The 27,137-nt window shown below is 38.3% G+C and overlaps 1 protein-coding gene across 6 annotated transcripts in view; it reads left to right on the top strand.

Annotated features, from left to right (window-relative positions):
• Positions 1-10,032: 10,032 nt before the first annotated feature.
• Positions 10,033-27,137, top strand: part of CPEB3 (cytoplasmic polyadenylation element binding protein 3) — a 182,990-nt gene continuing 165,885 nt past the window's right edge. For 2 of the 6 annotated variants that reach the window (XM_044665678.1, XM_044665677.1), the window contains exons 1-2: positions 13,837-14,241; positions 23,124-23,132. In XM_044665678.1, the coding sequence (XP_044521613.1) occupies positions 13,918-14,241; positions 23,124-23,132 (333 nt within the window). In that variant the 5' untranslated portion in view covers positions 13,837-13,917. Of the gene's footprint in view, positions 10,445-13,135; positions 14,242-23,123; positions 23,133-27,137 lie in introns of those variants that run through there. The other 4 variants (XM_044665680.1, XM_044665679.1, XM_044665675.1 and 1 more) reach the window with 3 other exon arrangements.

The following is a 27,137-nucleotide window of genomic DNA, read 5'->3' as shown; positions in this document are numbered from 1 at the left end:
TGTCAACCCCTTTTAGAGATTCATGTTGCTGTAACCTAGGTTTCTTGATGCCATTTCATGATTGGTTGTGGGAGGTGTGATTCTTAGGCTTGGCCATCTTTCCATTGCCATCTGTACCAACAGACCAGAAGAAGCTGAGAGTGAGAGAGAGAAAAAGCCATTTTCACTCTTAAGTCCAGTGTTTCATCCATTGCATAACCTAGCTGCCTCTATGTGAAAGGCATACATTCTAGGGGCAAACATGAAGATTATCATATGTCCCTTTGTGTGACCATTGATCCCGTTTTATGTGGGCCATCATAAGTTAGTCTAGTTACTGACTGGATCATCTTAGTAATGTTGTTAAGATAGCTGTACCTTAGAAGTATGCATAGCTCAAATACTGCATAAAAATGTTGTTGCTTCTGGGTTCAATGCTTTTCCGTTATTTGAGCTAGTTGTTGAGACTAGTTCAAATATAAATATGTATTTATAAATTAATACGTCATAACAAGTATAAAATATTTACTCATCTCAATATGAACAGATTGTCTGAATCAGGTATTCTTTGCATGACAAGCTCTCTCTTGTTCAGGAAGCAAGCACCATCGTTTCCTTTCGTTTCCTTTCGTTTCCTTTCGTTTCCTTTCGTTTCCTTTCGTTTCCTTTCCTTTCCTTTCCTTTCCTTTCCTTTCCTTTCCTTTCTTTTCCTTTCCTTTCCTTTCCTTTCCTTCTTTTCTTATTTTAAAACCCTTACTTTCCGTCTTGGAGTCAATACTGTGTATTGGCTCCAAGGTAGAAGAGTGGTAAAGGTGGACAATGGGGGTCAAGTGACTTGCCCAGGGTCACACAGCTGGGAAGTGTCTCAGGTCAGATTTGAACCCAGGACCTCCCATCTCTGGGCCTGGCTCTCAATCCACTGAGCTACCCAGCTGCCCCTAACCATTCATTTCTACTAGGGCATCAGGGAGTCCAATGAATTTACCTATTGGCAAGGAATGATGGCAGGAAATTGTCTTCTATGCTTCCTAAGTCTTGTTATAACTAGGTATGAGATAGCTTTCTCGTGATTTGTTCATTTTTGCATATCCCATGAAATACCAAGATTTCTCAGCAGAACTCTTTTCATTTTGGCGAATGAACCTCTTGACAGTGAACTTAGGCATCAGACAATTTATGTCCTAAAGTATTTTTCTGGATAGAAAGGGTTTCTAAGGATACTCTTAGCCAAGGAATAAAATGGTTGTGAGGGTCTACTGTCTCTCTGTCTTTAAAGATTCTCAAGCACAAGTTAGTAAAATAGGCGAGGATCATGTCCAAATTGGGGCAAGTAGATGGAGCAGTGCATAGATCACCAGTCTTAACATCAAGAGACTCCTAATCCTGAATTCAAACTTGAGCTCAGACACTTACTAGCTGTGTGACCCTGAGACATTCCCTTAACCCTTTATCTCATCTGCAAAATGAAATGGAGAAGGAAATGGCAAAATCACTCCAGTGTCTTTGCCAAGAAAACCCCAGATTTGGGCAGGAAGAGTCAGACATGACTAAAATGACTGAACATTGTGTCTAATAGCAAGTAGGGTAGAAAGCCAGTGGCATCATTCCTGGTGAATTTGACCACATGTAGAGACAGTCACATATTGTTTCCACTGAATTTTTTTTCCTGATTACACTGTCCTTAACATGTTCATCATTGTGCGATTGTTCAAAGATAACCTGTTGAGGGTGGGAAGGTAGTATTCTAAACTTCTTGATGCTAACCAAATAGAACATCTCCTTGAACAGAGTACTTTTAAAATCTGTATTGATATTACCCCCATTTTACAGATGAGGAACCTGAGGCTCAAAGAGGCAAAGTGCTTTGCCCAAGGTCTCATAGCTAGTGAGTGATAGAATCATGATTTGAACTCATATTTTCCTGACTTGAAATTCAGTTCTCAGTCCACTATGCCACGTTTTGACTTCTGACATAAACAAGGTCTCAAATGGCTGTATAGAATATGTGTGCAGGGAGTTGGGAATCATGGTCAGTAAAAATTTCAGATTAGCTAAGAGTTATATTTACCAAGAGCTTCTAATCTTTCACCTCTTCAATCTGTATTCTGAAAAGCTGCAAAAGTGAGAGATTCTTTTTTAATAGCATATTTCTATTTATATATTTCATTTTTGTCATCTAAATTTCCTTCTGAAACTATCCCTTCTTCCATGCTAGAGAGCATCTCAGAACCATAACAAAAAAACATTTAAGAGGATGAGAAAAAAGTCCATTAAAACTGATCAACATGAAAAAAATGTGATATATGTAGTCTTCTACACCAAAGACCCTACCTCTGCAAAAAGTGGGGAAAGGTGTTTTTTCTTCTTTGAGACCAACTTCTTTATACTTTTGCAGAATTCAGTTGATTATTTTGATGTTGTCCAAAATGACAATCTTATAGCATAAATTTGACCATGTTACTACTTTGCTCAAGAAGCTCCAGTGGCTCCCCATTGCCTCCAGGATCAAATTCAGACTTTTTTTTTTTTTCTCTCCATCATTTAAAATCTTATCCAGTTTAGATTCAGCCTACCTTTCCAGGCTTCTATGTTATAGCATTCCCCATCACATACAGACAAACTGGCCTACTTATTGTCCCTCACATAGGTCATCCTCCATGCTTGGAATGTGTTCCTTTTTCTTGCTTCTTAGAATTCTTGTTTCCTTCATAGTTTAGCTTAAGGGCAAAGGCCTTTCCTGATCCCCTCGATACTGGATTTCTGGATTTACTTTGAATATATTTTTGTGTCTCATTCCAGCTACCCATCATTTCCCCTGATAGAATGTAAACTGCTGTTATAATTATGGGAGGTCTCTTGTATCTATTTGAGGAAGTAGAAATGATGTACAGAGAGGAATAAGATGACACTTATCTTTTATAACAGTTGCCCAGTCAGGATCCTGAGGTCAAAAGAGGTTTATCCTTTAGGAACCACCTGGGGTTAATTGATATATTGATTTGGGCTCTTCAGCTAAGATAATGACGATATTCTGACTGCATTGTCTCCCTTCCCAAAACAAGCTTTGAAACTGATTTAGGAAGGTACTTTAAACTTTATATATTAAACAGGAAGGATAAGGGTAAAAGGACTGTGATATAGGAGACTCTACTTTAATTGTTACTAATGAAACTCTCAACTGCTGGCAAATGAAGAATCAATGTAGCTTCCCTCTGATTTAGCCTGGCCAGGACTAAACCAGAGTAGGTAAACTGCTGGAAAATCTTCAGCTTCTTCTGTAGATCTTCAGCCTTAACAATTGAGTTATGTCCACCCTTTCCACCCTCTTCTTCATCTCCTGCCCACTTCCCCCCCCCCCCCCCCCGGGCCCTGGGAAACCTAGATATCTAGATGATGAAACTCCTAATATCTAGGGGCAGTAGACACCAAGGTGGTGGTCAAGTACAGGTTGAAACGGTATATCAAGTACAGGAAGAGTTTGCAGAGAGATGTTTGCACCCTCTTACTCCAAGACCAGGATCCACCGATCTCCAGCCTCAGCACAGGTCCAAGACCCAGAATCTCTTCTCAGGGTTCTCAACTGCCCCCTCCTGCCTCTCGCATGCCTCCCTGGGAACATTCTATCCAACTGACTTATTTGTCAATCAAAGGTGAACTTCAAGCTCCCAGAGATTCAATATAACACTGCTTGAGGGATGGAACCATTTAATTTTTGTCACTGTATGTCCAGTGCCTCATATAATGCCTATATGTATGGGTCATATGCTTATGCTGTGTGTCCACTGGGAAATAAGATAAGAGGACCTGGAGAGGCAGTGGTAAAAACATAGAAAACTGCCTCTGGATCACTTAGGTGGGAACAGGGAAATTAGACCCTGTCTTCCCAAAGATCATTGCTTTAGGACTTGGAAGGAACCTCAGAAACCATTTAGTCTAATTTCTTCATTTTATGGATGAATCCCAGAGAAGAGGTTAAATGATTGCCCAAGGTCACATAGTAATGAGTAGAAGAGGTATTTCTCCCCCCAGGTACATATCTCTAAAAAAAGAGATACCTGGGGGAAGGTGAGTTGGCAAACATAGAACTTTAAACCTATTTGTCAATTCTCAAGAACTCTTAAAGCCTTTTACATTATAATTCTGTGCACTCATTCTAGAGAAGCTGTGGTTTGATCTCAGGGGAAAAATTGATTTAGCCTTTAAGTTTATTTTGTCCATTGAGTTAGTGATCCTGAAACAACTTCTTATTCTTATACAAACTTTATTTTTGACTTATCTGTTATAAGAACTTCTTCCTTTATAACTAAGGGAAATATTGGGGAAAGATTTTATTTGATTTAACTTTAGTCATCAGAAGCAGCTTAAACTTTGTAGTTTTATGAAGCCTCTTTCAAAGTAGTGACATTGTCTTTGAATTTTAATGACAAAAAGGCCCAGTTACTAGACCACATACCATTGGGAGAATCAGAAATGTGATTTTCTAAAACCAAATAAAATGGAGTAGTTAGGTGGCTCAGTGAATAGAGAACCAGGCCTGGAGAAAGGAGGCCCTGGGTTCAAATGTAGCCTTAGATACTTTCCAGTTGTGTGACCCTGGGCAAGTTATTTAACCCCTATTGTCTAGCTCTTACCACTCTTCTGCCTTGGAACTGATGCTTAGTATAGATTCTAAGACAGAAGTTAAGGGTCTTAAGTAAGTACTAAACCAAGTAAACTGGTTTTTACTCTACACAAATTACATTTAAAAGATTATATACATTTCAGTTTTTCCTAATTAGATCTAGCCTTTTTCATAATTAACCAAGGAGATTTTCTTATTAAAGACACTGCTTCTCTTAGAAACTCTGTTTTGTGCATTAAATGTATTGCGTTGCATTTTGTGGTATTATAAATACAGAACTAGAAAGAACCTCAGAAGCCATCTATTCCAATCTCCCGCCTCATGCTGAAACAAATGAAAATAAATTTAGTATGTAAATTAGCCTAATAAATTTAATATGTAAAAAAGTCTAATAAATTTAGGTGTAAAATATATAGGCAGCTCGGGGGTTACAGTGGTTAGAGTGCTGGGCTTGGAGTCAGGAAGACTCAACTTCCTGAGTTCATTTGCTAGCTGTGTCATCCTGGGCAAAACATTTAACTCTGCCTCGTTTTCCTCATCTGTTAAATGATCTGGAGAAGGAAATGCCATACCACTCCAGTATCTTTGCTAAGAAAACCCCAAAGGGGGTCATAATGAGTCAGAAACAACTGAAAAGAATACTGAACAACAACAACATGGTAAAGACATACATAGTGACACCCTCCTGATCTGGGAATGACAACCTGTTTGGACACAGTGCCTGGTGGCACTCCTCATCTTTCCGGGTTTTCCCCCTAGAACATGTTGGGAAAGATGAGCCCTGCCTTTGGGGTTGTAGGGACACTGCTTCTAGTGATGTCTTTATGCTGATTGCACCTAGGTCTGCTCCCCTTTGATATCATAACCTCAGGTGAGTTTCATAATCTTTCTCCTGGGTCGTCTTGTTTTCTCTCTTCAGTGTTGACTACGAATCCTTTTATCTCCCCAGCAGAAGATTTTCAGTCTTAGGTGCCAAGCTTTTTTTTTTTTTTTTTTTTTTAAAACCCTTGTACTTTGGTGTATTGTCTCATAGGTGGAAGATTGGTAAGGGTGGGCAATGGGGGTCAAGTGACTTGCCCAGGGTCACACAGCTGGGAAGTGGCTGAGGCCGGATTTGAACCTAGGACCTCCTGTCTCTAGGCCTGACTCTCACTCCACTGAGCTACCCAGCTGCCCCCAGTGCCAAGCTTTTTGAAACAAATTGCAAGGATCATCCCTGCAAGGGTTGACCTTTTCTTCCAGATCAGTCTATCAACAAATATTTATTAAGGCCTGCCAAGTGCCAATAAGTGTTAGGAGCTAGGGGGGAGGTGCAAAGATTAGAGTGAAATAGAGCCTGTATTCTAAGGGGAGACAGCATGCATATATATAAAAATATATTCAAAGCATATAATGACACTGTAGGTAAAGGCACAGAGAATCTGAAAAGGGTAGGAATGGCCTTCTATAAAAGAGGCCTTGTGGCAGATAAGGTGGCTCAGTGGTTTGAGAGCCAGACCCAGAGATGGGAAGTCCTGGGTTCAAATATGACCTCAGACACTTCCCAGCTGTGTCACTTAACTCCCATTGCCTAGCCCTTATTGCTCTTCTACCTTGGAACCAATGAACAATATGGATTCTAAAGTGGAAGGTAAGGATTAAAAAAAAAAAAAAAAAAAAAGCCTCTTGAATAGTTGTGAAAGAAAAAAGTCCTGGACAAGAGAAGTCAAATACATTTCACAGGCATAGGTGCAGAACACCACAAAAACATGGAGATGGGACATAGAGTGTCATCTAGGAAGAACAATAAGGAGGCCAATTTGACTAGACCATAGTATGTGGAGGGAAGTAATGTCGAGCAAGTGTAGAAAGGAAAGGTGAAGTCTGCCTGTGAAGAGCATTCAGTGCTCCAGGATATAGTAGGGGGAGGTCACAGTTATGTGAAAAGGAGTTGTAATGACCTGTGGTTTGCTCCAGTCTGAGAGGAGCCTCCCTAGTATGATAGAGGCTGTTGCTCTTTCACCTCTTGAGGCCAGTTTCAGCTATGATAATATTTTCATGTCAAATACAAATGATATAATCAATGGCACCATTTTATGGCAAATCTTAGTTATCTAAATTAATGCATTAATATCAAAGGAGATAACATATTTAAGGTGCTTTGCAAGCCTTAAATGCTTCCTATTACTGTTGTCAGTATGGTGATTATTTTATAATCTATAAATATGAACTTTATAAAGGATTTTATCAATAACAAAGTATTATTTCTTTATCATCTGTTAAGGTTTCTTTGTGTTATACGGATAATAACTGTCTTGATTTTATTTGAGCAAAATGAGTCAATGAAATGGGTGGAGGCATGACTTTTTTGTTATTTTAGAGTATGGATTTGCTGCATAAAGTTTTGAAAGCTCTGTGTTAGATGCACAACTGGATTACAAAATGCTATGTGACCAGGTGAGAGAGATCATTTTCAGTTGAGGGCATCAGGGAAGTTTAATAGGTATTGCTTGAATTATACTTAAGGGACAGGAAAGATGTCAATAAGCAAAAAATTGGTGGTAGACAGGGACATTCCAGGTATATGGAGCAACACAGGAGCAAGCATTCAAGAGTAGAAAAGCTTGTTTTTACTGCTGGGTCACTAGTTGTTTTTGTTTATGAGGTAAAGGAAATGAAGTAGTGGAAACTGAAATAAGACTCAAGAAATGTAGATTGGAGACAAATAATCTAAGGCCTTGAATGCCAGTCTAAGACATTGGACTTTATTTGGTAAATAGTGGAGCTTCATTTCAGACCTACTGCCATGAGGTGAATTATGTTCAGCATATCCTGTTTAATAAGGAAAGGAATTGCTTAATATAGCTTAGAAAGTTTTCTTTTCTTTTTTAATTTGAAAGTTTGTTTTGTTGTTTAAAGAGGAAAGCTCCAGTTAATTTGGAAAATTCATCTCTATGGAACACCTTTTGTGCTAGTAATGCAGGATAAAAATAGGGTATTACTAACAAGCTTTTAGTCATTCCTTTGAAAAAGTGTTTGAACTTCTTTCTTTCCCCAGTATGCCTCTTTTGGTAAATAGGGATAGTGAGGAAAGATAGACATTTCAGAGTGTTTACTTGACAAATCATGTTAGCGTATTATGCTTCTGGGACATTTTTGACTTATAAGGACAACCCTCCCACCACCATCACATACACATACAGTGTTTGAAAGTCATCATGATTCCTTAAAGACTCACGTTATGACATCTCAATTATCTTGATTATAAATTCTTGTTGTTCAGTATTCAGTCACATCCAACTCTTCATAACCCTGTGGACCACATAGCACACCAACACTGTCTTTTGGACTTTCTTGGCAAAGATACTGGAGTGGTTCACCATTTCCTTCTCTTGTGGACTGAGGCAAACAGAGGTCAAGTGACTTGTCCAGGGTCACATAGCAAGTAAGTATCTGAAACCAGATGTGAACTCAGGTCTCTTGATTCCTGGCCAAATATTGTATCCACTGAACCATCTAGCTGCCTTCTTGATTATAAACTGTTGTTGTTCAGTTGTTTCTGTTGCATTCTACCCTTCATGACCCCATTTGGAGTTTACAAAGACACTAGAGTAGTTTGCCATTTCCTTCTCCAGCTTATTTTACAGATGAAGAAACTGAGGCAAACAGGATTAAGCAACTTGTCCAGGGTTACACATCTAGTAAGTATCTGAGGATGGATTTGAACTCAGGCAGGCTCCTCTTCCTGACTATAAGCCCAGCACTCTATCACTGCCTACCTAGGACTGTGCTGAGTTAGTGGAAATACAATATCCGCATTTACCTATAGTCACACATAACACAAGATATCATTTGCACAATGTCAAAGGGGTTACACAGACAGTAGATGCCAGAGAAGGAAGAGTCTGTCATGCTGGAGAAGTTTTGAGAGATTTTATGGAGGAAAAGAGATTTGGTCTAGAAACCTTGAAGGACAAATAGGACTTTGATAAGTTTGTTGAAGCAGGAATGTTTCATAGACCAGTTTGGCTGGAAAGGAGAGAGTTGTTCATTGAGGGACATAGTAAGAGATAAGACTGGAAAAGTAGGTTGGGACCAGATTAGTAGGACCAAGTACAAGAACAATAAATATTAGTGGAGTGAGTGAAGTGCCCAGAAATACATTGGTTCTTTTCTAGATTCCTTTGAGCACTCCTGAAAAATATTTATTCAAAAAGACCATTAAAAATATCTTCCAGTTTTGTTTCTTTAGCAAATAAGACAGAAGCTACTAGAAATGCTCTGAGTTGGTGGAATATGGAAATACTAAAGTACTAATTGGGAAAGGAAGGGAAATATAAAGTTATTGTAATTAAAGCTGACACAGGATTTTGAGCTGCAAATTTAATCATCATTGTCAACTGCTGTATACTGAGTCCCATCCCCACCCCACCAAGCATTGTACAAAAACCCACAGGAAATAATAAATAACCTGCTGCTGATTTTGCAAGCTGTGGTTGTAACCATTGTTCTTAGGATCCAATAGACAAGAGTAAGTCATAGTGTGTAAATGCAGTGCTTTAAGGCTCTACAATTTTGCTTGCTTAACCAGAATGCTAAGCTTATGGGGATGAATTTGACAACCTGGCTTGGTGGATAGGGGGCTGGTCCTAGAATCAGGGAGATTTGTGATCTGAATCTTGCCCAATATACTTATGCTTTGACTTCTGAGCAAGTTATATAATCTCTTAGCCTCAGTTTCTTCATCTGTAAGATGGAGATAATAACCCTAACAACAGTCGTGAGCATAAAATGATCTGCTTTTAAGCACTTGGAAAATCTCTAACAATGTGGAATAAAGAAGACACTATAGACTTGTGTCATCTTTAGCAAGTTGTTAGATTAACTTCTCTGTGCCTTAGTTTCCTCACTTGCAAAATAAGAGGGTTTGTACTTGGCCTCTGAGGGCTATTTCAGCTTCAAATCTTGGATTCTTTGATCATTTGAATAATATATAGTAAAACATTAAATAAACTAACCTTTGTTATTTTGTATGTCATCTGATATTCTGGGATCTTGAATTAATACTGCAATTTTTCCAGTGGTAAACTGAGGTAGCAAGTTGATTCATTCAAGAAGCATTTATTGAGTAATTACTATGTTTCAAATAGTTCTTTAGGCATTTGGTTGAATTTTTAAAAGTAACAAATTGTGCCTTGATTGACATTATAGGTTTAAAGAAAGCATGGTAAATGTATGCCTGAGAATTTTTCTTGGACACAGATTTAACTGAAAAATGTGTAACAGTATTTATCATGATTTCTACAATTACAGTCAATTCATTAAAATAGGATTTCCTTCAGAAATGAAGGCAGACTTACTATTGCTTTATTTGTTTATTTATTTTTATTTAATCTTTTTGTCATAGCAATATACCCAATAGTCATTATGATTTCTTCCATTTAAGGTCGCTCTCCTGTTTAAAAAAAAAATAATTCTAGGTCCGACTGTCAGAGATCCTTTTAGCTTTCCTTCCTAAATTAACCTTGCAAATCAGTTCTCCTTCTTTCCCCCATCCTCAATTCGTCTTCGCAGCTAATGATGTAAGCTGGTTGGCATCTAACGAAATCACGGTACAACTGCTTTCTCCTTGAATCCTTTGCCTTTCGCTTGGTGAACTCTCCTCCTTTCCTGCCAGCGTGCCGGGGGCCGGCAAGGCGCTGGCCAGAGACTCCAGTCCCCACAGTTCCTCGGGTGCGCATGCCCTCTAGTTTTCCAGTTGTCAAAGTGCTTTTGCCGGAGCAGTCAGATTATCAGCCCGGGAGAAGAAAAATAAACACTGTACACTTTAATTTTTATCGATCCCTTAAAGCTGGACACTCAAAGGTAACTGCTAACGAGATTCGGGGATTAAGCCTGTCGTTTACTGCATGCAAAAGAAGACAGTATTGTTAAGGTAGTGGGGGATGGTGCTCTATATTTCCAGGACTTTGCTGTAAAAATGAGCCCCAAATACTCACACCAACAGTAACTGAGAGACATTGGGTAATAGTATTGTAAATGTTATGTTAATCCAATGTCAGTCTCTTGTCCTGACAGGTTATGTTTAGTAAAGGCAGGTCTTGACCTTGACAATAATGCTGAATTTATGCTAACAGTGAAAGGTATACCTTTAAGCAATAGTGAGAAAAGAAATACGTAATGCTGGCACCCCCACCTCCTGATCATCAATAACAATTGATTTTTAGGTTGTTTGTTTTTTGGCTTTGAGGGTATGATATAGATAGTCCCTCTTTCCATTAGAGTATTTTATTAAAATTCACTGTATTAAACACACACACAATGGACATTTTAAGAGGACAAGAAACAAAGTGATATTAAAATTACAATGAACTGAATCTACAGTTTCATCCACGATGGTGTGGTTATTACAATAGAAATTCTAGTTTATTTGGAAGCTACTCAGATTCTTGGGTCCTAAGGTTTACTGCAGCATAGCCTAAGTAAGTGTGAAAAGAGGTCTTTTTGCATGACCATCCCACTGGGCAGCAGCAGGACTTCATGATGTGAACATCTAAATCCTTTGTGTTCTTTCTTGGAAACTTTCCCATTTTATGATACTTACTTAAAGTAATTATTTTTAGGCCTAGATGGAAGAAAATACAATTAGTTTTATGTTTAATTTATAGTACGTACTAATCAGTCACATGAGATGGGAGGAATGGAAGACAAAGGACAGGGGGTGTCAAGTTTTCCCTTCTACATTTTGTGTGAATAAAACTCACCTAGAAAAAGAACCATAGATTAGCCATTTTAAAGGGTATTCTTAAAATAGGATAGTGTATCACTTTTAACCTTTCTATCGCATCTGTTTACAGTTAACACAATTGTTTCTCAGTTTTTCAGGAATGTTTCTCTTGTTAAACCATTATGTCCCAAGGCAAATTATTCAGTATTTGTAAATATCTTGGTTCAGAGAAAGATGTTTTCCCAGTCACTGGAAGAATTATAGCAATAGTAACCTGAACGAATAGAAAACTGTGAGGTAGATAGAATAATATCATTAAACTAACTATACTGAATAAGTCAATAACTTTGTTCTAATTGTACTGAGCCATCAGTACAATAGTAAAATAGTTATATGTTTGGCCTTATACAGTTGCAGATTCCTCAGATATTTGATATAGCCTTGGCATAATGCAAAATTCACGGCATAAATGTTAAAACATTTGACTATGGATAACACCAATATGTCATAGAAGCTGGGCAAGAGTGAATCTGAAATCTACATGTTGAGAATAATGGTATTTTTTTATCCTTAAGCATTCATAATTATTTTGAAGATAAATGTATATTTCTTTTGTGTGAAATGGAAAATACCACATCATCTATAATGGGGAAAAGGGAAGCTGTTTTGGCAGAAGCAGGATCATCAGGATGTACAGGTATAAAGGTCTTTGTACTCTGGTTTTTAATTCTTTTTTTTTTCTGAATTATTGTAATTGGCACCACTAGAACCCCAGTCTTTCCCCGTCTTATCAGTTTTATGATAATTTATTTTAGACGTCAGTGGTGTCAATATAAGAACTCAAAACTTGTCCTGATTGTCTGGCTAAATTTCATAGGTATTAAAATTGAGTCCACAGATCCCACAACCTTACTCTAATTTTTGACCTTAAATCCAACTGGAACCATTACTCGACTCTGCAAAGATTCAAAGATAGATACTGCAAACTGAAATAACTCACTCTAAAAAGAATACCTTGGGTTGTAATTAGGAGTATTGAAAAGACGAACAGGAATATATATGTATACGGAATATATATGTGTGTTTTCCTTAAAGTTAATGAAGAACAAACAATTGCATATCAGCAAACGTTAGCTCCCCCCTCCCCTTTAAAAATGACTGCTTTTTAGGTTCCTAACAAAATGGAGTAGGTTGCAGTACTCAAGAACAGAGGATGATTGTGCAGCTGAGGCTTCTTTTACCCAATGCAAAGATTTTTTCCCCCCTCGTGGTTCTCTGCAGTTAAATGAAACAATTACAAAAGCAAGAAGGTAGTTTGCTAATCAAGGAGAAGACTCCTGTTCCTTTAAAGTGCTCAAGCAGGGGAAGGGGGGGGGGGGAAGAGAGAAGAGTGTAGTGACTGGTGTCTTTTTAACCTTGCTGAAGGACGCAGCAGTATTTATTGACGTATGCAAATAACTGGGGGAGGGTGGTGCTTGGAAAAAACAGGAACCAGAATCAGTTTCTCATTGCAGGGTGAGCGCTCTGAGTTCCGGTGAAGGGAAAAGAGACGTGGCGAAATTGCTGTATATCTCTGTCCTATAAGCACATCTCTCACTAACACTGAAAGGAGCCAAGACACCAGAAAGGGTGAAGCCGATAAAACCATATTTTTAGAGCTCTAGCGTGACCCCCCGCCCTGCCAGACTGGGGCTTCTAAATGGGAGATTACGGATTTGCATTGCAATTGGCTAGGGGCAGTAGCACTGGATTTTCGCAAGTGAAATACCCCACCGTTTCGGTGAGTGGCATTGATGATACCATTAATAATAACGCGCCTCTCTTTTTTCCCGTTTCAGCTGCGCAAACCATGCAGGATGATTTACTGATGGACAAAAGCAAAACCCAGCCCCGGCAGCAGCAGCAGCAGCAACAACAGCAGCCGCAGCAGCAGCAGCAGCCGCAGCAGCAGCCGCAGCAAGAGCCAAACGCAGCGGAAGCCTCTTCCACGCCCCTCTCCTCAGAGACCCCCAAGCCGGAGGACAGCAGCCCAGTGACGAGTCTCAATCCAACAGCAGCGGCGGCGGCGGCTTCTTCGACAGCCCCCAACAGCAAGGAGAAGATGCAGATGGAATCTCCGCTCCTGCCCGGCTTGAGCTTCCATCAACCTCCGCAGCAGGAGCCAGCCGGGGCGCCGGGCACGTCCTTGTCCCCTTCCTTCGGGAGCACCTGGTCGACGGGCACCACGAACGCCGTGGAGGACAGTTTTTTCCAAGGGATCACCCCCGTCAATGGGACCATGCTTTTTCAGAATTTCCCCCACCACGTCAACCCGGTCTTCGGAGGCACCTTCTCCCCTCAGATCGGCCTAGCGCAGGCTCAGCACCACCAACAGCAGCAGCCGCCACCGCCTCCACCACCACCGGCTCCGCAGCCGCAGCCACCGCCGCCGCCGCCTCAGCAGCAGCAGCAGCCACCGCCGCCGCAGCCCCAGCCGCCGCCGCCGGCACAGCCGCAGGCGCAGCCGCAAGCGCAGCCGCAGGCACAGCAACAGCAGCGCAGGTCACCGGTGAGCCCCAACCAGGCGTCCTACCCCCAAAGAAACGCCGCGGCTTACAGCCATCAACCCATTATGACCAGCAAGCCGTCCTCGGCCTCGGCCTCCTCTTCCTCCTCCAGCTGGAACAATCACCAGAACGCCGCCTGGAGCACCCCTTCCAATCCCTGGGGCGGGTTGCAAGCCGGCAGGGACCCTCGCCGGGCTGTAGGCGTAGGGGTCGGAGTCGGGGTTGGCGTGCCGTCTCCACTTAATCCCATCTCCCCCCTCAAAAAACCTTTCTCCAGCAATGTGATTGCGCCTCCGAAGTTCCCCCGGGCGGCCCCTCTCACCTCCAAATCCTGGATGGAGGATAACGCTTTTCGGACCGATAATGGTAACAATCTGTTGCCATTTCAGGTAATAACTTCAAATGCACCTGCGCATACCATTCTCCTCCTCCCCGGGCCCCCCCTCCCCTTTCCCTTTCCCGGAGTGCAGCTGCTTCCTTGACGGGCTTTGTGTTGTGCATATGTGTCCCACGTTACCGGCTACATGTCACGGTCCCCTTTCCTTGCCCATGGCCCTCATTTGCACTGTCTTGTCTTCTTGTGAAAACCATTCCGGCAGTTTAAGGAATTACATAAACGCATCGTACTTCCCAGTGTGAAGACATTGGTGTGAGTGTGATTCTCCTAAGCTACCGTCCCCTCTTTCTTAAACGCTCTCATTCTTTGCGGATTTGGATGTTATTTGATGTCTTTGAGAGAAGTAAGGCTTTCTGATAAAAGGGAATGGCAAGGTTGCCAGACTATTTCGAGGTTAAGCGGCATGGACACATTTAACTAGGGACACATTTCAGTTATGCAATCAGGGATGCCAGTGCAGGCTCAAAGCTATCCATTCCCAGTCCTTCCTGCTTTTCACAGCTGAGACTGTCAACCACTGGGAGATGTCCTTTTAAGCTAGTTTCATATGCTCAATTAAACTAATGTGAACACATGTGTTTGTGTCTAGGTAAGGTACTGGAATCACTAATAGCAATCAGCCTCTCGCTCCTGGGAAGAAAATTGGGAGTGTAAGGTTCTAAATAAACACAGGAGCAGAGCAGAGGAGATGAATGGAAATTCTAGGGAGGTAACCACCCTCTATTATATTAAAAAAATGACTTAGATGTCATTTGGTACATTTGTAGAGAAAAAGAGACAATAGGACACGACCTTCAGAGCCATATTGCAATGGAGTCTATTTCTTAGCTAGCACTGAAATATTTAAAGCTGCAGTGTCCTTCACCAGTTTTGTTATTTAAGAAGACAATGCAGATCAATTACAACATTTGAAACTGAGGAAAACAAAAGCTCTGCAACTTTAATGAAAAATAAGTCTCATGCCTTGGTGTTAAATACCCATGAAAAAAACCAGAAAACCGCTTGAACAGAAAGATTGACTGATACTGTTGGTATTTTTACGTTTGTCTTTTAATAATTTTCTGGGGAACAGGAGTGGTATAAAGCACAATTTGACTGGTAAAGGTGAATGTTTACTTTTTTTTTTTTGGTTTTCAGGCAAACACTTGCCCTATACTATTAAATGAACATGGATGTAAGCTTCTAAACTGAATTACAAGGAGAAGAGATGATAATGGAAATAAGGGAATGTCTTTGGAAAGGGTTCAAATTGAATGGTCAAGTAGATGAAACAGAAACTCCTGTGAGCAGTGCTGAAAGATGGCAGAACCAATCATCTGACAGGGGATGTTTAAAGGGCTCTATACAGCTAGTCTCCACTGCTTCATTATTTTGAGAATGCTTTGCACATTTGTTTTTGAATGGCCTCTAGGTGGGAGGATCTGAGATTATTTGGCTTTAGGTTGTTTGTTTTTAAATACATGAGTTAAGATGATAAGAAAAGAGATAGTAATTTTAAGACTTGCATCTTTTTCTTTTGAAGCTCATGAAAATGCAAGCCAAATGCGGCTCTGGTAGATAAGAGAAAGAATGGAAGGGATAGTTGCTTTCTAAAATGAGGCTCTAGAATACACCATTCAGGAAGAGAATGTCGATATTTCTATCAGGAACTTTTTTCCCCCTCTACTCTTCCTCCTTCTTTGGTTTAGGTCTTTCTTGGAGATCATATACTTGCCAGTTATGGTGAATTTCCATTTTTCATTGACATGTATAAAAAAACTACACATTGCTATACGACTTTGTTACTATGTCTGAATATGTAGTCCCAAAATTAAAGTCTATAATTAGTTTCTGTTTCTTAACTGCTTATGTAAAGCATCTTGAATATGTATCTAAATTCACCTCAGTTGTTGATCTTCCCACATCCTGTTCCCTTTAGAAATCTGGGATGGGGTGAAGTTGGCAATATGTTATGTATCTTTTAGTAATACTTGATTGTGAATATAGCTACTCCCAGATAATTTGTCATCCCTTGGGAAAAGAGGAAAAGCTCAATCAGTGAAATCTAACTCCCCTCCCCAAAATGTCCAAACCTAACTTTAGCCAGTACTGTTAGGCTTGCCGTCAGTGAACAGTTTTTCAGAGCTCCTAATAAGAGGCAAAATAAACTGATGTTGTTTCCCATTCTTTCTTTGCTTTTGAATAATCAAATGACAATTGTGTTAGGAATATTTTTAGGTTATATGAAGTACAGGGATTATTAGTTGACTCTTTTTTGGTTTGATATGTTAACCAGAATTATATCAATTTGGTTTGCAATTTAGTTTAAAAAAATCAGGAAAGTTGAAACTTTACAAAGTGTTAGTATCATCAGATATGCATATTTTCATCTAATTGGTTGATTTACATGATGCATTCTATTTTTTAAAACAAAGAAAAAAGTATTTTAAGTAGTCTCAATGGTGACTTTTTATTATTAGAAGATATAGATTATTAACATTTTTCTTTTAAATTTCAATCATTTCAAAGAAAATCAATATTATTTCATAAATCTTGAAGCTTGAAAATAATGCAGGCATCAACTGTTTAAACCATAAAATAAACAGGAGAATTTTTACAAATTAAGAAATTGAGGTTGAATGACTTGTCAAGGTCACACAGCACTGGATGATGTAATCTGTAAAAATGTTCTTTTTGTTAGTGATCTAAAGGACTTTTATTTTGTTTTCATCCTTTTTACTAGCATATATACTGGAGCCATATTGGATTATAACTGTAGGTCCACCTTGGACCCAATCCCAAAGCACATAATTTCAGCAGTATTTAAGGGACTTCATAATGCTGTATAAGGTTCCACATTCTCCAACAACCAAAGGCATTATGATGACTGGTACATGAGTAAAACAAGTGGACTAAATCTAAAGGAATTAGAACAATCAATGAAATTCTCTGAACAAAGGGAAACTGCCACTGTCATCACAGTAGGACCTTGTTTATTGGTAATGTTTGGGGAATAGAGTGTTTTGGTTAGCTGGACGTTTTGGTTATTTGACAATTGTTATAGGCTCCACTTGGGTTGTTAGCTGTAGGAATTAACAAAAACCAAACCTAAATTTAGTATAACCTAATCTTTCTTTGAAGGTACTTCAGAATTTTTCATTGCCTAAGGGCAACTATTAAAAATACTTAGTATCAGAGAAAAGGATTGTAGCTGTAGGAGGCTGATCTAGGCAGTACTCATTTAACTCTTCTAAAAATTGTATTCTGAAAATTGATTTAGGAATCATTCCTTCCATTCACTTGTTTATTTGCTTGTTTACACACAAAACTCCATCCACAGCATGCCATTTTCATGCCTCTACACTCATGCTATTTGCTCCACCTGGAATATCCTCCTCCCATTCTATATCTGATGAATTCTTTCATTCTTTAAAACTCAAATCAGATAGCCCCTACTCCATGAAACCTTTCTTGATTTCTCATACCTCAGTCAGTAACAACCTCTAATGCACTAATCATGTAATTTGATATATCATAGTTATCTGTGTTTATGATTTATCTTATTGATAGATTAGATTGTAAGCTCCAAGGGGACAGGAACAGGTCTTAACTTTTTTTGATGCTTTCTTATTTGAATTCTGAATACAGGTTAACTGAGATATATATTCAGATTAATAAACAAATTAAGTTCCAAATTACAAATTACAAAGGAATTTCCAAATAACATTTGCCCTTGGTTCTCGGGCATCTTGTGGAAACAAAGACACAATTAAAAATATAGGAAGTAAATATTAGCATTTCCTTTTTAAGTCCTTTTCCTGCCTTAATAATTTCAGTTGCTTAATTCTATACTGTATATATATCAGTGGCTATTTACATAGTATCAGCATATTAGTGTAGATGGAGAACTTGCTAATCGGCCATGAAATCCTATATTGAAGTGCCTGTGACTCATGCTGGCCTTGTGACCTTGAAGTCACTGAACCCCTCAATTATTTTTTTTTAAACCCTTACCTTCCATCTTAGAATCAATACTGTATATTGGTTCTAAGGCAGAAGAGTGGTAAGGGTAGGCAGTGGGGGTCAAGTGACTTGCCCAGGGTCACACAGTTAGGAAGTGTCTAAGGCCAGATTTGAATCCAGGACTTCCTGTCTCTGGGCCTGGCTCTCAATCCACTGAGCCACCCAGCCCTCCCCCACAATTCTTTAAGACTATGAGTTGCAGAGAAGGTGCCACTCTGCATTAGTAGAGTTTCCTTGTCTTAGGAGTTTAGTTTATTAATGAAATCATAGCTCTAGACTCTATATTATTCACATATAACTGTACATGTATATTTCTTTAAAGGCCAATTCTTATAACAAGTCAGTCTTTGACTTTCCCTTCTCAATTTACTTTGTGTAATTATTGAACTTAGTTGTATATTTTGTATCTGAAACTTAATTTGAATTTAATTTGCATATGATTAAGGCAAAACATCCTGCAATGGAACAAAATTCTTTTCTTAATTCAAAATTAATGTTGTTTTTTATCTTGAAAATCATTGGAAATTTTTTTAAAGTGAGGAAACAGCTTTTTTTTTTTAAACTGATAGTTCCCTGTTGTCATGTTCCAACTGATAATTCAGAAAGTGATATAATTGACCTAGGATAGTGTTTCCTATTGGAATGAGAATAACTTGACCTAGATTGAAAACAGGAGACTTGACTTTCTTTAGTTGGTAATATCATCCACTTTCTTAGCTACTGTAAAATAAGGAGCCCAGCCCAAGGAACTCTTTAGGCCTGTCATACTGTAGTGATAAGGTTATTAGACAAGGGGAAATGGAATACAATGTACTAGGAAAAAAGCCCACATTATCTCAGTTGTATTTAGAAGTAGTATTGACTAGAGAAATTTGTACAAGTATATCTCATGTTACTAAAGACTGTTAAAAGTATAATGGTATAAGCAATATTTGCCAGAGAGTATGTTAAAAATGAATAGCAGCTGTGTTTGAGGTTTGATTTTTGTTTGTGTCTAACACTGGTGATTTTTGGAAACTGCTTCCTCCCTATAGTATAGTTCAGTCACTCCTTGGTAACTGCAAGACTCCTTAAAGTTAAGTGACTGGCTGGTGGTTACATAGTTAGCATATGTGAGAGGTGACCTTCCTGACTCAAAGGCAGCTTCTTCAATCACGCTGACACATGGCACATAGAAAACTTGAATTTCTGTTTCATTTACCTACTTATGAGGATAACATGAATAATCAGAAGTTTACCCTATTAGATAAAATAATCAGGTTTTTTCTTCACCAGATAAGGATATGTTCAATTCATCCATCCATCGTCCATCCATCCATCCATCCATCCATCCATCCATCCATCTATCTATCTAACTAACTAACTATTTTTAGCTATCTGTAATGCATTGGTCTGCCTATTAGGCTTTCACTGGTTGACTTTTTGACTGCTTTTATTGGGAAGGGGGTAGTGTTGTCTATATGCTTATTTTGTGGAAGCATTGAGGTAATGTGAAAAATGTTTTGATACTCCAGAGGTTTCCATGTTTGTTCAGCTGTAATAATAGAATTTGACTATATAACAGAGGGAACTTGGATTACAAGATCAAAATTTATTAAAGTCTTTTCCATTTAGTTTTAATAGTAGTCACAACCAAGACCTGAAGGTGCTTAGGAGCAACATCACATAGTGAATAGAATGCTGGACTTGGAGCAAAGAAGTCCTCAGTAATAGACCTGAATCCAGTGTTTGCTTACTCATTGTGTACATAGTCATATCATTTATCTCAGCTTTTTCATTTGCAAAAATGGAAATGAAACCTGAGCAGAGGCTTTCCTCAGGTATTGCTGGTTTGGTTCTAGACCACTGAAATAAAGCAAATGTTTCAGTAAAGCAAATTATACAGTTTTTTGGTTTCCTAGTACATACAAAAGTTGTGTTTTGTAAGAATTAAAATTTAGTTATTATAGCTATATATTAAAATTATGTGGCCGCCAGGAATCAACAATTCAAGTTGATTCCGTAATTAAATCAGACCCAAGTCAGCATCGGGTTGAAGAGTTTATTTACAATCAGGAAGGTAAGTAGGGATAAAGAGAAGAGGGAGGTTAGAGGTCTAAATAAATGAAGCTGTAAGCCGCAAGGCCCAACAGCCGGATAGGCAGAGTTTAGAATTGGCCCAGCTAGGCCAAGGAAGCCAGCCTAACTTACCCACGTGACAATACAGAGCATAAGCTGTCTGTGGTCTCAGGAGATGCTTCTTCCTCTAGTTCCAGATGACAACTGCCCTCACAGGAAGTTCACTCACTTACTTAAAGAGAATGTGTCTTTCATCACTTCCTGTGGTCCACCTCTAATTCAAATGGACAAATGGCAGTTTCTACATTGATTTGGACTGCCCAAAGGGCAGTCCCTTATTCTTGATTTGTTACTTATTGTCACGTGTGGGTAACTCGTCTCCCCTCCCCACTAAGGGAGGTGGGAGTGACATCATTAGCACGCCTGGGTTGAGTAGATTTTTGACTATTAATGGGATAGAGCTAATTTCTATTTACACAGTTTACACTATAATGTAGTCTGTTAAATGTGCAATAGTATTATGTCTAAAAAACCAATGTACACACCATAACTAAAAATATTTTATTGCTAAATCTGAACCTTTAGTGAGTTAATCTTTTTGCTGTTGGAGGGTTTTGCTTTAATGCTGATGGCTGCTAACCAATTAGGATGTTGTTTGCTAAAGGTTAGAGTAGCTTATAAAACAACAATGAAGTTGCCATATGGTTTGACTCTTCCTATTACTTAAACAGTTTGGGGCGATTAGAGGGTTATTAATTGGTCTCTTTTTTATTTACTTTTTTATTAAAATATTTTATTTTACCAATTATATAATTTTCATATAAGTTTTCTGAAGTGATATGATCCAACTTGTCTCTCTCCTTCCCTTGCCTCTACCTTCCCAGAGATGGTAATTTGATCTGGGTTATACATGTATTATCATGTAAAACAGTTTTCTATATTGTTCATTTTTGTAAAAGAATATTTCTATAAATCCCAAACCCCAAAATAAAAACCAAAATAAACTAAAGTAAAAAAGAGTATGCCTTGGGAGCAGCTAGATGGCTCAGTGGATTGAGAGCCAGGCCTAGAGATGAGAGGTCCTGGGTTCAAATATGGCCTCAGACACTTCCTAGCTGTGTGACTCTGGGCAAGTTACTTAACCCTCATTGCCTAGCCCTTACAGCTCTTCTGCCTTAGAACCAATACACAGTATTGATTCCTAGACCTAAGGTAAGGGTTTAACAAAAAATAGAGTGCCCTGATTTGCATTCCAACTCCAACAATTCTTTATCTGGAGATAGATAGCATTCTTTAGAACTTGTCCTGAGTCATTGTATTGCTGATAACAGCTAAGTCTTTCACAGTTGATCATTCCACAGTATTGCTGTTACAGTGTACTTTGTTCGGGTTCTCATTTCACTCTGCATCAGTTCCTTTAGGTCTTTCCAGTTCTTTCTGAAATCATCTTGTTCATCATTTTAACAGCCCAAATAGTATTCCATCACCATCATATACCACAATTTGTTCAGCCATTCCCCATTGATGGACAGCCCTTCAATTTCTAATTCTTTGTCACCACAAAAAGGACTGCTCTGAATATTTTTGTACAAAGTAGGTCCTTCCCCCTGCTTTTTGTATTTCTTTGGGATACAGACCAAGTAGTGGTATTACTGGATCAAAAGATATGCGTTGTTTTATAGCCTTTTGGGCATAGTTCCAAATTGAATTGACCTCATTTCAACGTGTTCAATATTCAATATTGTTGGCCTCATATTCAATATTGTATCTTAGGGTATAGGGAGGGCTGAGGAGAGGGAGAGAGATCAGGATCATGGAGCAGACAGAAAAGACACTATTTATCAATTATGGGTATAATTTGTGGCATCCTACAAAAATTGCAATAGTAAATCAAAGATCACTGATCACAGATTACCATAACAAATATAATAATGAAAAAAACAGAAACATTTAGAGAGTTATCAAAATGTGACATAGAGACATGATGGGAGCACATGCTGTTGGGAAAAAGGGGCGTGTGAAGCCACAATAATACAAGATATGCCTGTACTTCCCTCATAGGATTGTTGGGAGATTCAAATGAGATCATGTGTATAAAGCAATTTTATAAATCTTAAAATCTTATATGTGTTCCCTGTTAATTGCTGGGGAAGAGGAGATGGTAGCAAAAGGCATCTTTATAGATCAAGAAAAGTAAAATGGCCTTTGGCGTGAAATTTTGAAACTTGTTCAAGTATCCATGTGCTTAATCTGACCCATGTTGCTTTTTTCTGGGGAGGAGTGGGAATGAGCATATAGGAAGACTCATTAATTTTGGTCTAGCAGCTTGTATGCAGAGTAAGAGAGAACTAGGAAAAGAGAGGTTTTTTGGTTCTTTTTAAATTTTAATAATGAAATATAATATCTTCCTATTTTCTTGCTAACCCTTGTGGCTGTTGATCGCTTTTTAGGGATCACTCAAGGCTGTAAAGCATAACCATTTTTTTCTCTAGTTAAGATGGCCACTTGTGTGACTAGTACCTAATCGTTTTTTTTTAAACCCTTATCTTTTGTCTTAGAATCAATACCATGTATTAGTTTCAATGCAGAAGAGTGGTAAGGGTTAAGCATTGGGAGTGTTAAATGACTTGCCAGAACCACACCATCTCTGAGGTTAGAGTTGAACCCAAGAGCTGCTGTCTTAATCATCAATTTTTTTTAGTTAATATTGGCCAGTGAATTTGGAACACAAGATTTTATTATGTTGAGGATTTTCTATTTAGGAGAAAAAGTCTTGCTCCAAAGAAACATCCAACAAAACCCAGGTAGTGATAGATAAGGGCAGTTGAATGAGTCTTACTGGAGTGATTGTGTGTCTTTCTCAAAGATATTGTAGTTTCTCAGTGATGGATGCACCCAAGGATGATTGCCTGCCCTCAAAACATAACATCTGAATATTTGCTTATTCATGGTGGAATTAGCAGTACAATAGGACCCTGTTTTGAAGGACTTTGTCAAACCAGGTTTTGGGACAGAATTTAGTCATAATACTGGTGACTCATTTCACAGATATTCTAACTGTTGCGTTTGGTTGGGTTTTTTTGGTCAGACTTCTTAAACCTGTGATTTGTTGGCCAGTCTTAATGTTGACAAGATAGTAATAATCCCCTGGACCCTCCGTTATAAATGCAGAGACCTCCTAGATTTCCATCCTTAGGTGATCCTGCCAAGTTACTTTGGAAAAGCTGTTTTGGCTTTTGATGGTGACAGTCTATGGGGATTATTACCTAGGTTTGTTTTTTACCATGTAACTGCTATGGTTATCAGTTTGTACTTAAGGCTTCCAAAACTATAACCACATCAGTTACATGAGAGTTTTCTAAGAGATAAGTTAGTATAAGGCAATTTGTGGTATAGAACCCAAAACAACTTTCTGAGAGAATGCCCCATTCTCAGGAAATTCCTGATCATTGTGGGAGTTCAAATGGTATATTTTTTCAGTTTAGTTGTCTCTTCTGTTATGTTTTAATGGCAATTTCTTCTTAAAGTGGCAAGTTTAAATTGTACTTTTCAGATAGTGTATGTAAAATTATGCATTTATGGTTGTCCTATCATCATGTACTATAAGAAAGAAAAACACTATTAAATCAAAGTAACTGTATGAAGAGGCAGCTGGTTGGTACAGTGTCGGGAAGTCAGGCCTGAAGTCAGAAAGGTAGTTGTATTGAGTTCACATTTTATTTCAGACACTAGCTGTGTGACCCTGGACAAGTCACCCTGATTGCCTCAGTTTCCTTATTTATAAGATGAGCTGGAGAAGGATATGGCAAACCCCTCTATATCTTTTCCAAGAAAACCCCAAATGGGGACATAAGAGTCAGACACAATTGAAAGGACTGAATGACAGCAAACTATGAGTCAGTTTTTCTGTCCCATTTGCTTCTATCAGGATTCTCAAATCATGCTGCTTATTATGATATAAATTATTGTTGGCTGACCTCATGGAAGGGATATGCTGCTTGTTTTACATGACTCCAAAAGACAAAACTAGGAAATTCTGTAGAACTGAAGAAGATGCCTGTAGAAGATGCAGGAAGACTGATTCCAGAAATGATTAAAAAAAAAAAAGGTTGCTAATGATTAGAGCTAGAATCAACTTTCCCAGAATGTCATGTAAGTTCCCTAAAATTAGTCTAAATGAATACTTCTTTGGGAAGTAGTTTTAGAGGAAATTTATGCTTCAAGTTTGGGTTGAACTAGATGACTTTTGAGATTCCTTCTAAGACTCAAAAGTTTTATGTGTGTAATGTACATTAGTGAAAGAAACTTTGTTCTGATCTAGGCCATGCTAACCCTGTTTTGTAGCTAAATAAAGATCTCTATTCCTCAGATTGTCAATATAACACCTTCAAAGCAGAGTTAGAATTTAGCTGAAAGAACATTTTGTTCCTTAAGATTTTCTTTCTTAAATAAAAAAAATCCAACATGCTTTTTAAAAAAATATACAGTTGGGGACATAGAAATCAATGATAACCACACATCTGATGTATTAGAGTATTCAATATTTTTATCGATACTTTCTATTTTTATATCATCTTCACTTCCCAATAAATTCCCTTACTTGAGATTGTAGCTTGTAACAAACGATTTAGGCTAGCATTATCTATTTATAGAATTCTTCAAGGTTCACAATTACTTCATGTGATTCTCAAAATTTTGTGAGGTGAATGCTTAGCATTATCCTCATTCTGTAGATTTGAAAACTGAGTCTCTGGGAGGTTGATACGTTCAAGATCACATAGTAGATAAGTAATAGATTTGACATTGTACCCATCTTCTGGCCCTGAGTAGTTAGTTCACTGTCATTTATTTGTTCCTGCAAAATGAACCATATCTGATTTTGTGTTTTTGCCATTTTGGTATGTCCTTAGCCAGGATGATACATTTGATGTATTAAAGGCAACATTTTAGTTTGTAGTGTTTCTGTGGCTCCTTTGTGACTTCCAGGTTTGCTGTGTTGAGTTTTAAGCATCCTATGCAACAGAAAGTTTAGGACACTAATTCTCTTTCTATAAATTAATTTCTCTGCCTTTACTTCTGCATTAGCAGCCATTCCATTCTTTAGGAATTAATTTATCCCATTCAAGTGGCTTGTCTTTTTATCTTGATTTGTGATAGCTAAGTTGTTAATGCAGTCAACTGGTCAAAGTGATGGATGAGTAAAAAAAAACTATCTAGAAATGATTGAGAGTAATTTTTGTTAAGAAGGTTGATGAACAGGTTACATAGTTCATTTTAAAGGTTAGTCTGAATGTAGAATTGAAAAGTGAAGTAAGATGGAGGGAAAAAATCTTGTGAAAGTAGAAATGATAGGCTTTGTTGAGTGAATGTGAAGAATTGAATGACTTCATTGGAAAATCTGGAGAAATTGCAGTAGTCTGGAATTTAGCATGCTCAATAGAGGCCCTTAGCCCTTTTTCCTAGTTTTTATTATTAATTCACAAAGCAGAAGTATTGAAAACTTGCAAAATATGCCCATAACCCTAATGTAGGGAATTTGTAGACTCGAGAATTTTAATTGCAGGGAGCTTTTAGCCTCAATTTAACTCAAACTTATCTTTGGAAACTGACACCCAACGAGGTGACTTGTCCAAAATAACATAACTAATATTTTGCAAGAACTAGGACTAGAATCCAGTTCTCCTGACTTCCCAGCCAGTGTTCTTTGGGTTATACCACAGTTCCTCCTTTCTTCTCCCTTTTCTGACCAGGTAGTCCAACAACGCTGGATGAGCAGAGAATTAAGGAAGTGAAGAGTTGAAGGTAATTCTGAGGTGGAGTGTGGGATAGGTGGATGGTGGTGCTTCTTTCAGAAATGGAAAAATTGGGTCATCTATACCTATTTTTGTTTTGTGTATGCTTTTGGTTATTTAGTTTTAGTGTTGGTAGACTCTTATTGAAGTTTTGTCAATATTGTTTTTGGACAGTTATGTGGAATGATGGAATGTATCTATTTAAAAGTTAAATAAGATAAACTTAAGTAATATTTTTTTGCAAAAATTATGCAAATAACTGGATGACAAACAATAGGTTTTGTGTGAATTGAGTTTTCCTGACTTTCTCCATCCATTTATCACAGGCATAGCCATAGAGGCTAACTTTACCTCTACTCATTGCCTCTCAGCAGTGATACCTAGAACAGGGAATCCCTGACTTAAAATCCTTTGCCTTTTTATATCCCTTACTTACAAATAACCATCAGCTAAGGGCCATAGAAATTTTTCTTCCTTTTCAGATCCTCTTTGTTTGGAGTTATTCCCCTGCCCCCTTTCTAGCTGCTATTTTTTTCTCCTCTTCTCCATTCCCCTAAAAATCTAGCTCTATCACCATCCCTACTCCAGTTCTTATGAAATAATGTTCAAGGTAACCTGGCTTTGTTTTTTCTCTCAGATGCAGATTAATTCAAATTTTAATATGAGGTAGAAACATGAACTGATAATGAGATTATTATTTGCATACAATGCCCTCCCAATCTAACTAAAAAGTATGATTTTATTTAAGAAAAAGGGTACCTGTGAGAGCTATAGGAAGACATTTTGCCTCATAATTGTTCCTTGTTTTTTTTTTCCCCCAGCAGTACAAAACACTTAGAAAAAGACCACAAAATGTTATTTCTGAGATGACTTTCTATTCATCAAGAGAAGCTAGGAAAGGGGAAAGATCTTAGGCATATGCAAAACATAGTGGCAATAGAAAAGTAGGTGGATGGCTGGGCCCTTGGGAAACAAAAAACAAAAGGGACCAGAAGTTTACTTGACCCAAAAATTTTTCTAGGAGTTTAAAAGAGCA

This window comes from Gracilinanus agilis, chromosome 2, assembly GCF_016433145.1.
Source record: "Gracilinanus agilis isolate LMUSP501 chromosome 2, AgileGrace, whole genome shotgun sequence".
Taxonomy (NCBI): Eukaryota; Metazoa; Chordata; class Mammalia; order Didelphimorphia; family Didelphidae; genus Gracilinanus; species Gracilinanus agilis.
The sequence above is the reverse complement of the archived record's forward strand: the minus strand, read 5'-3'. Positions and strand labels throughout refer to the sequence as shown.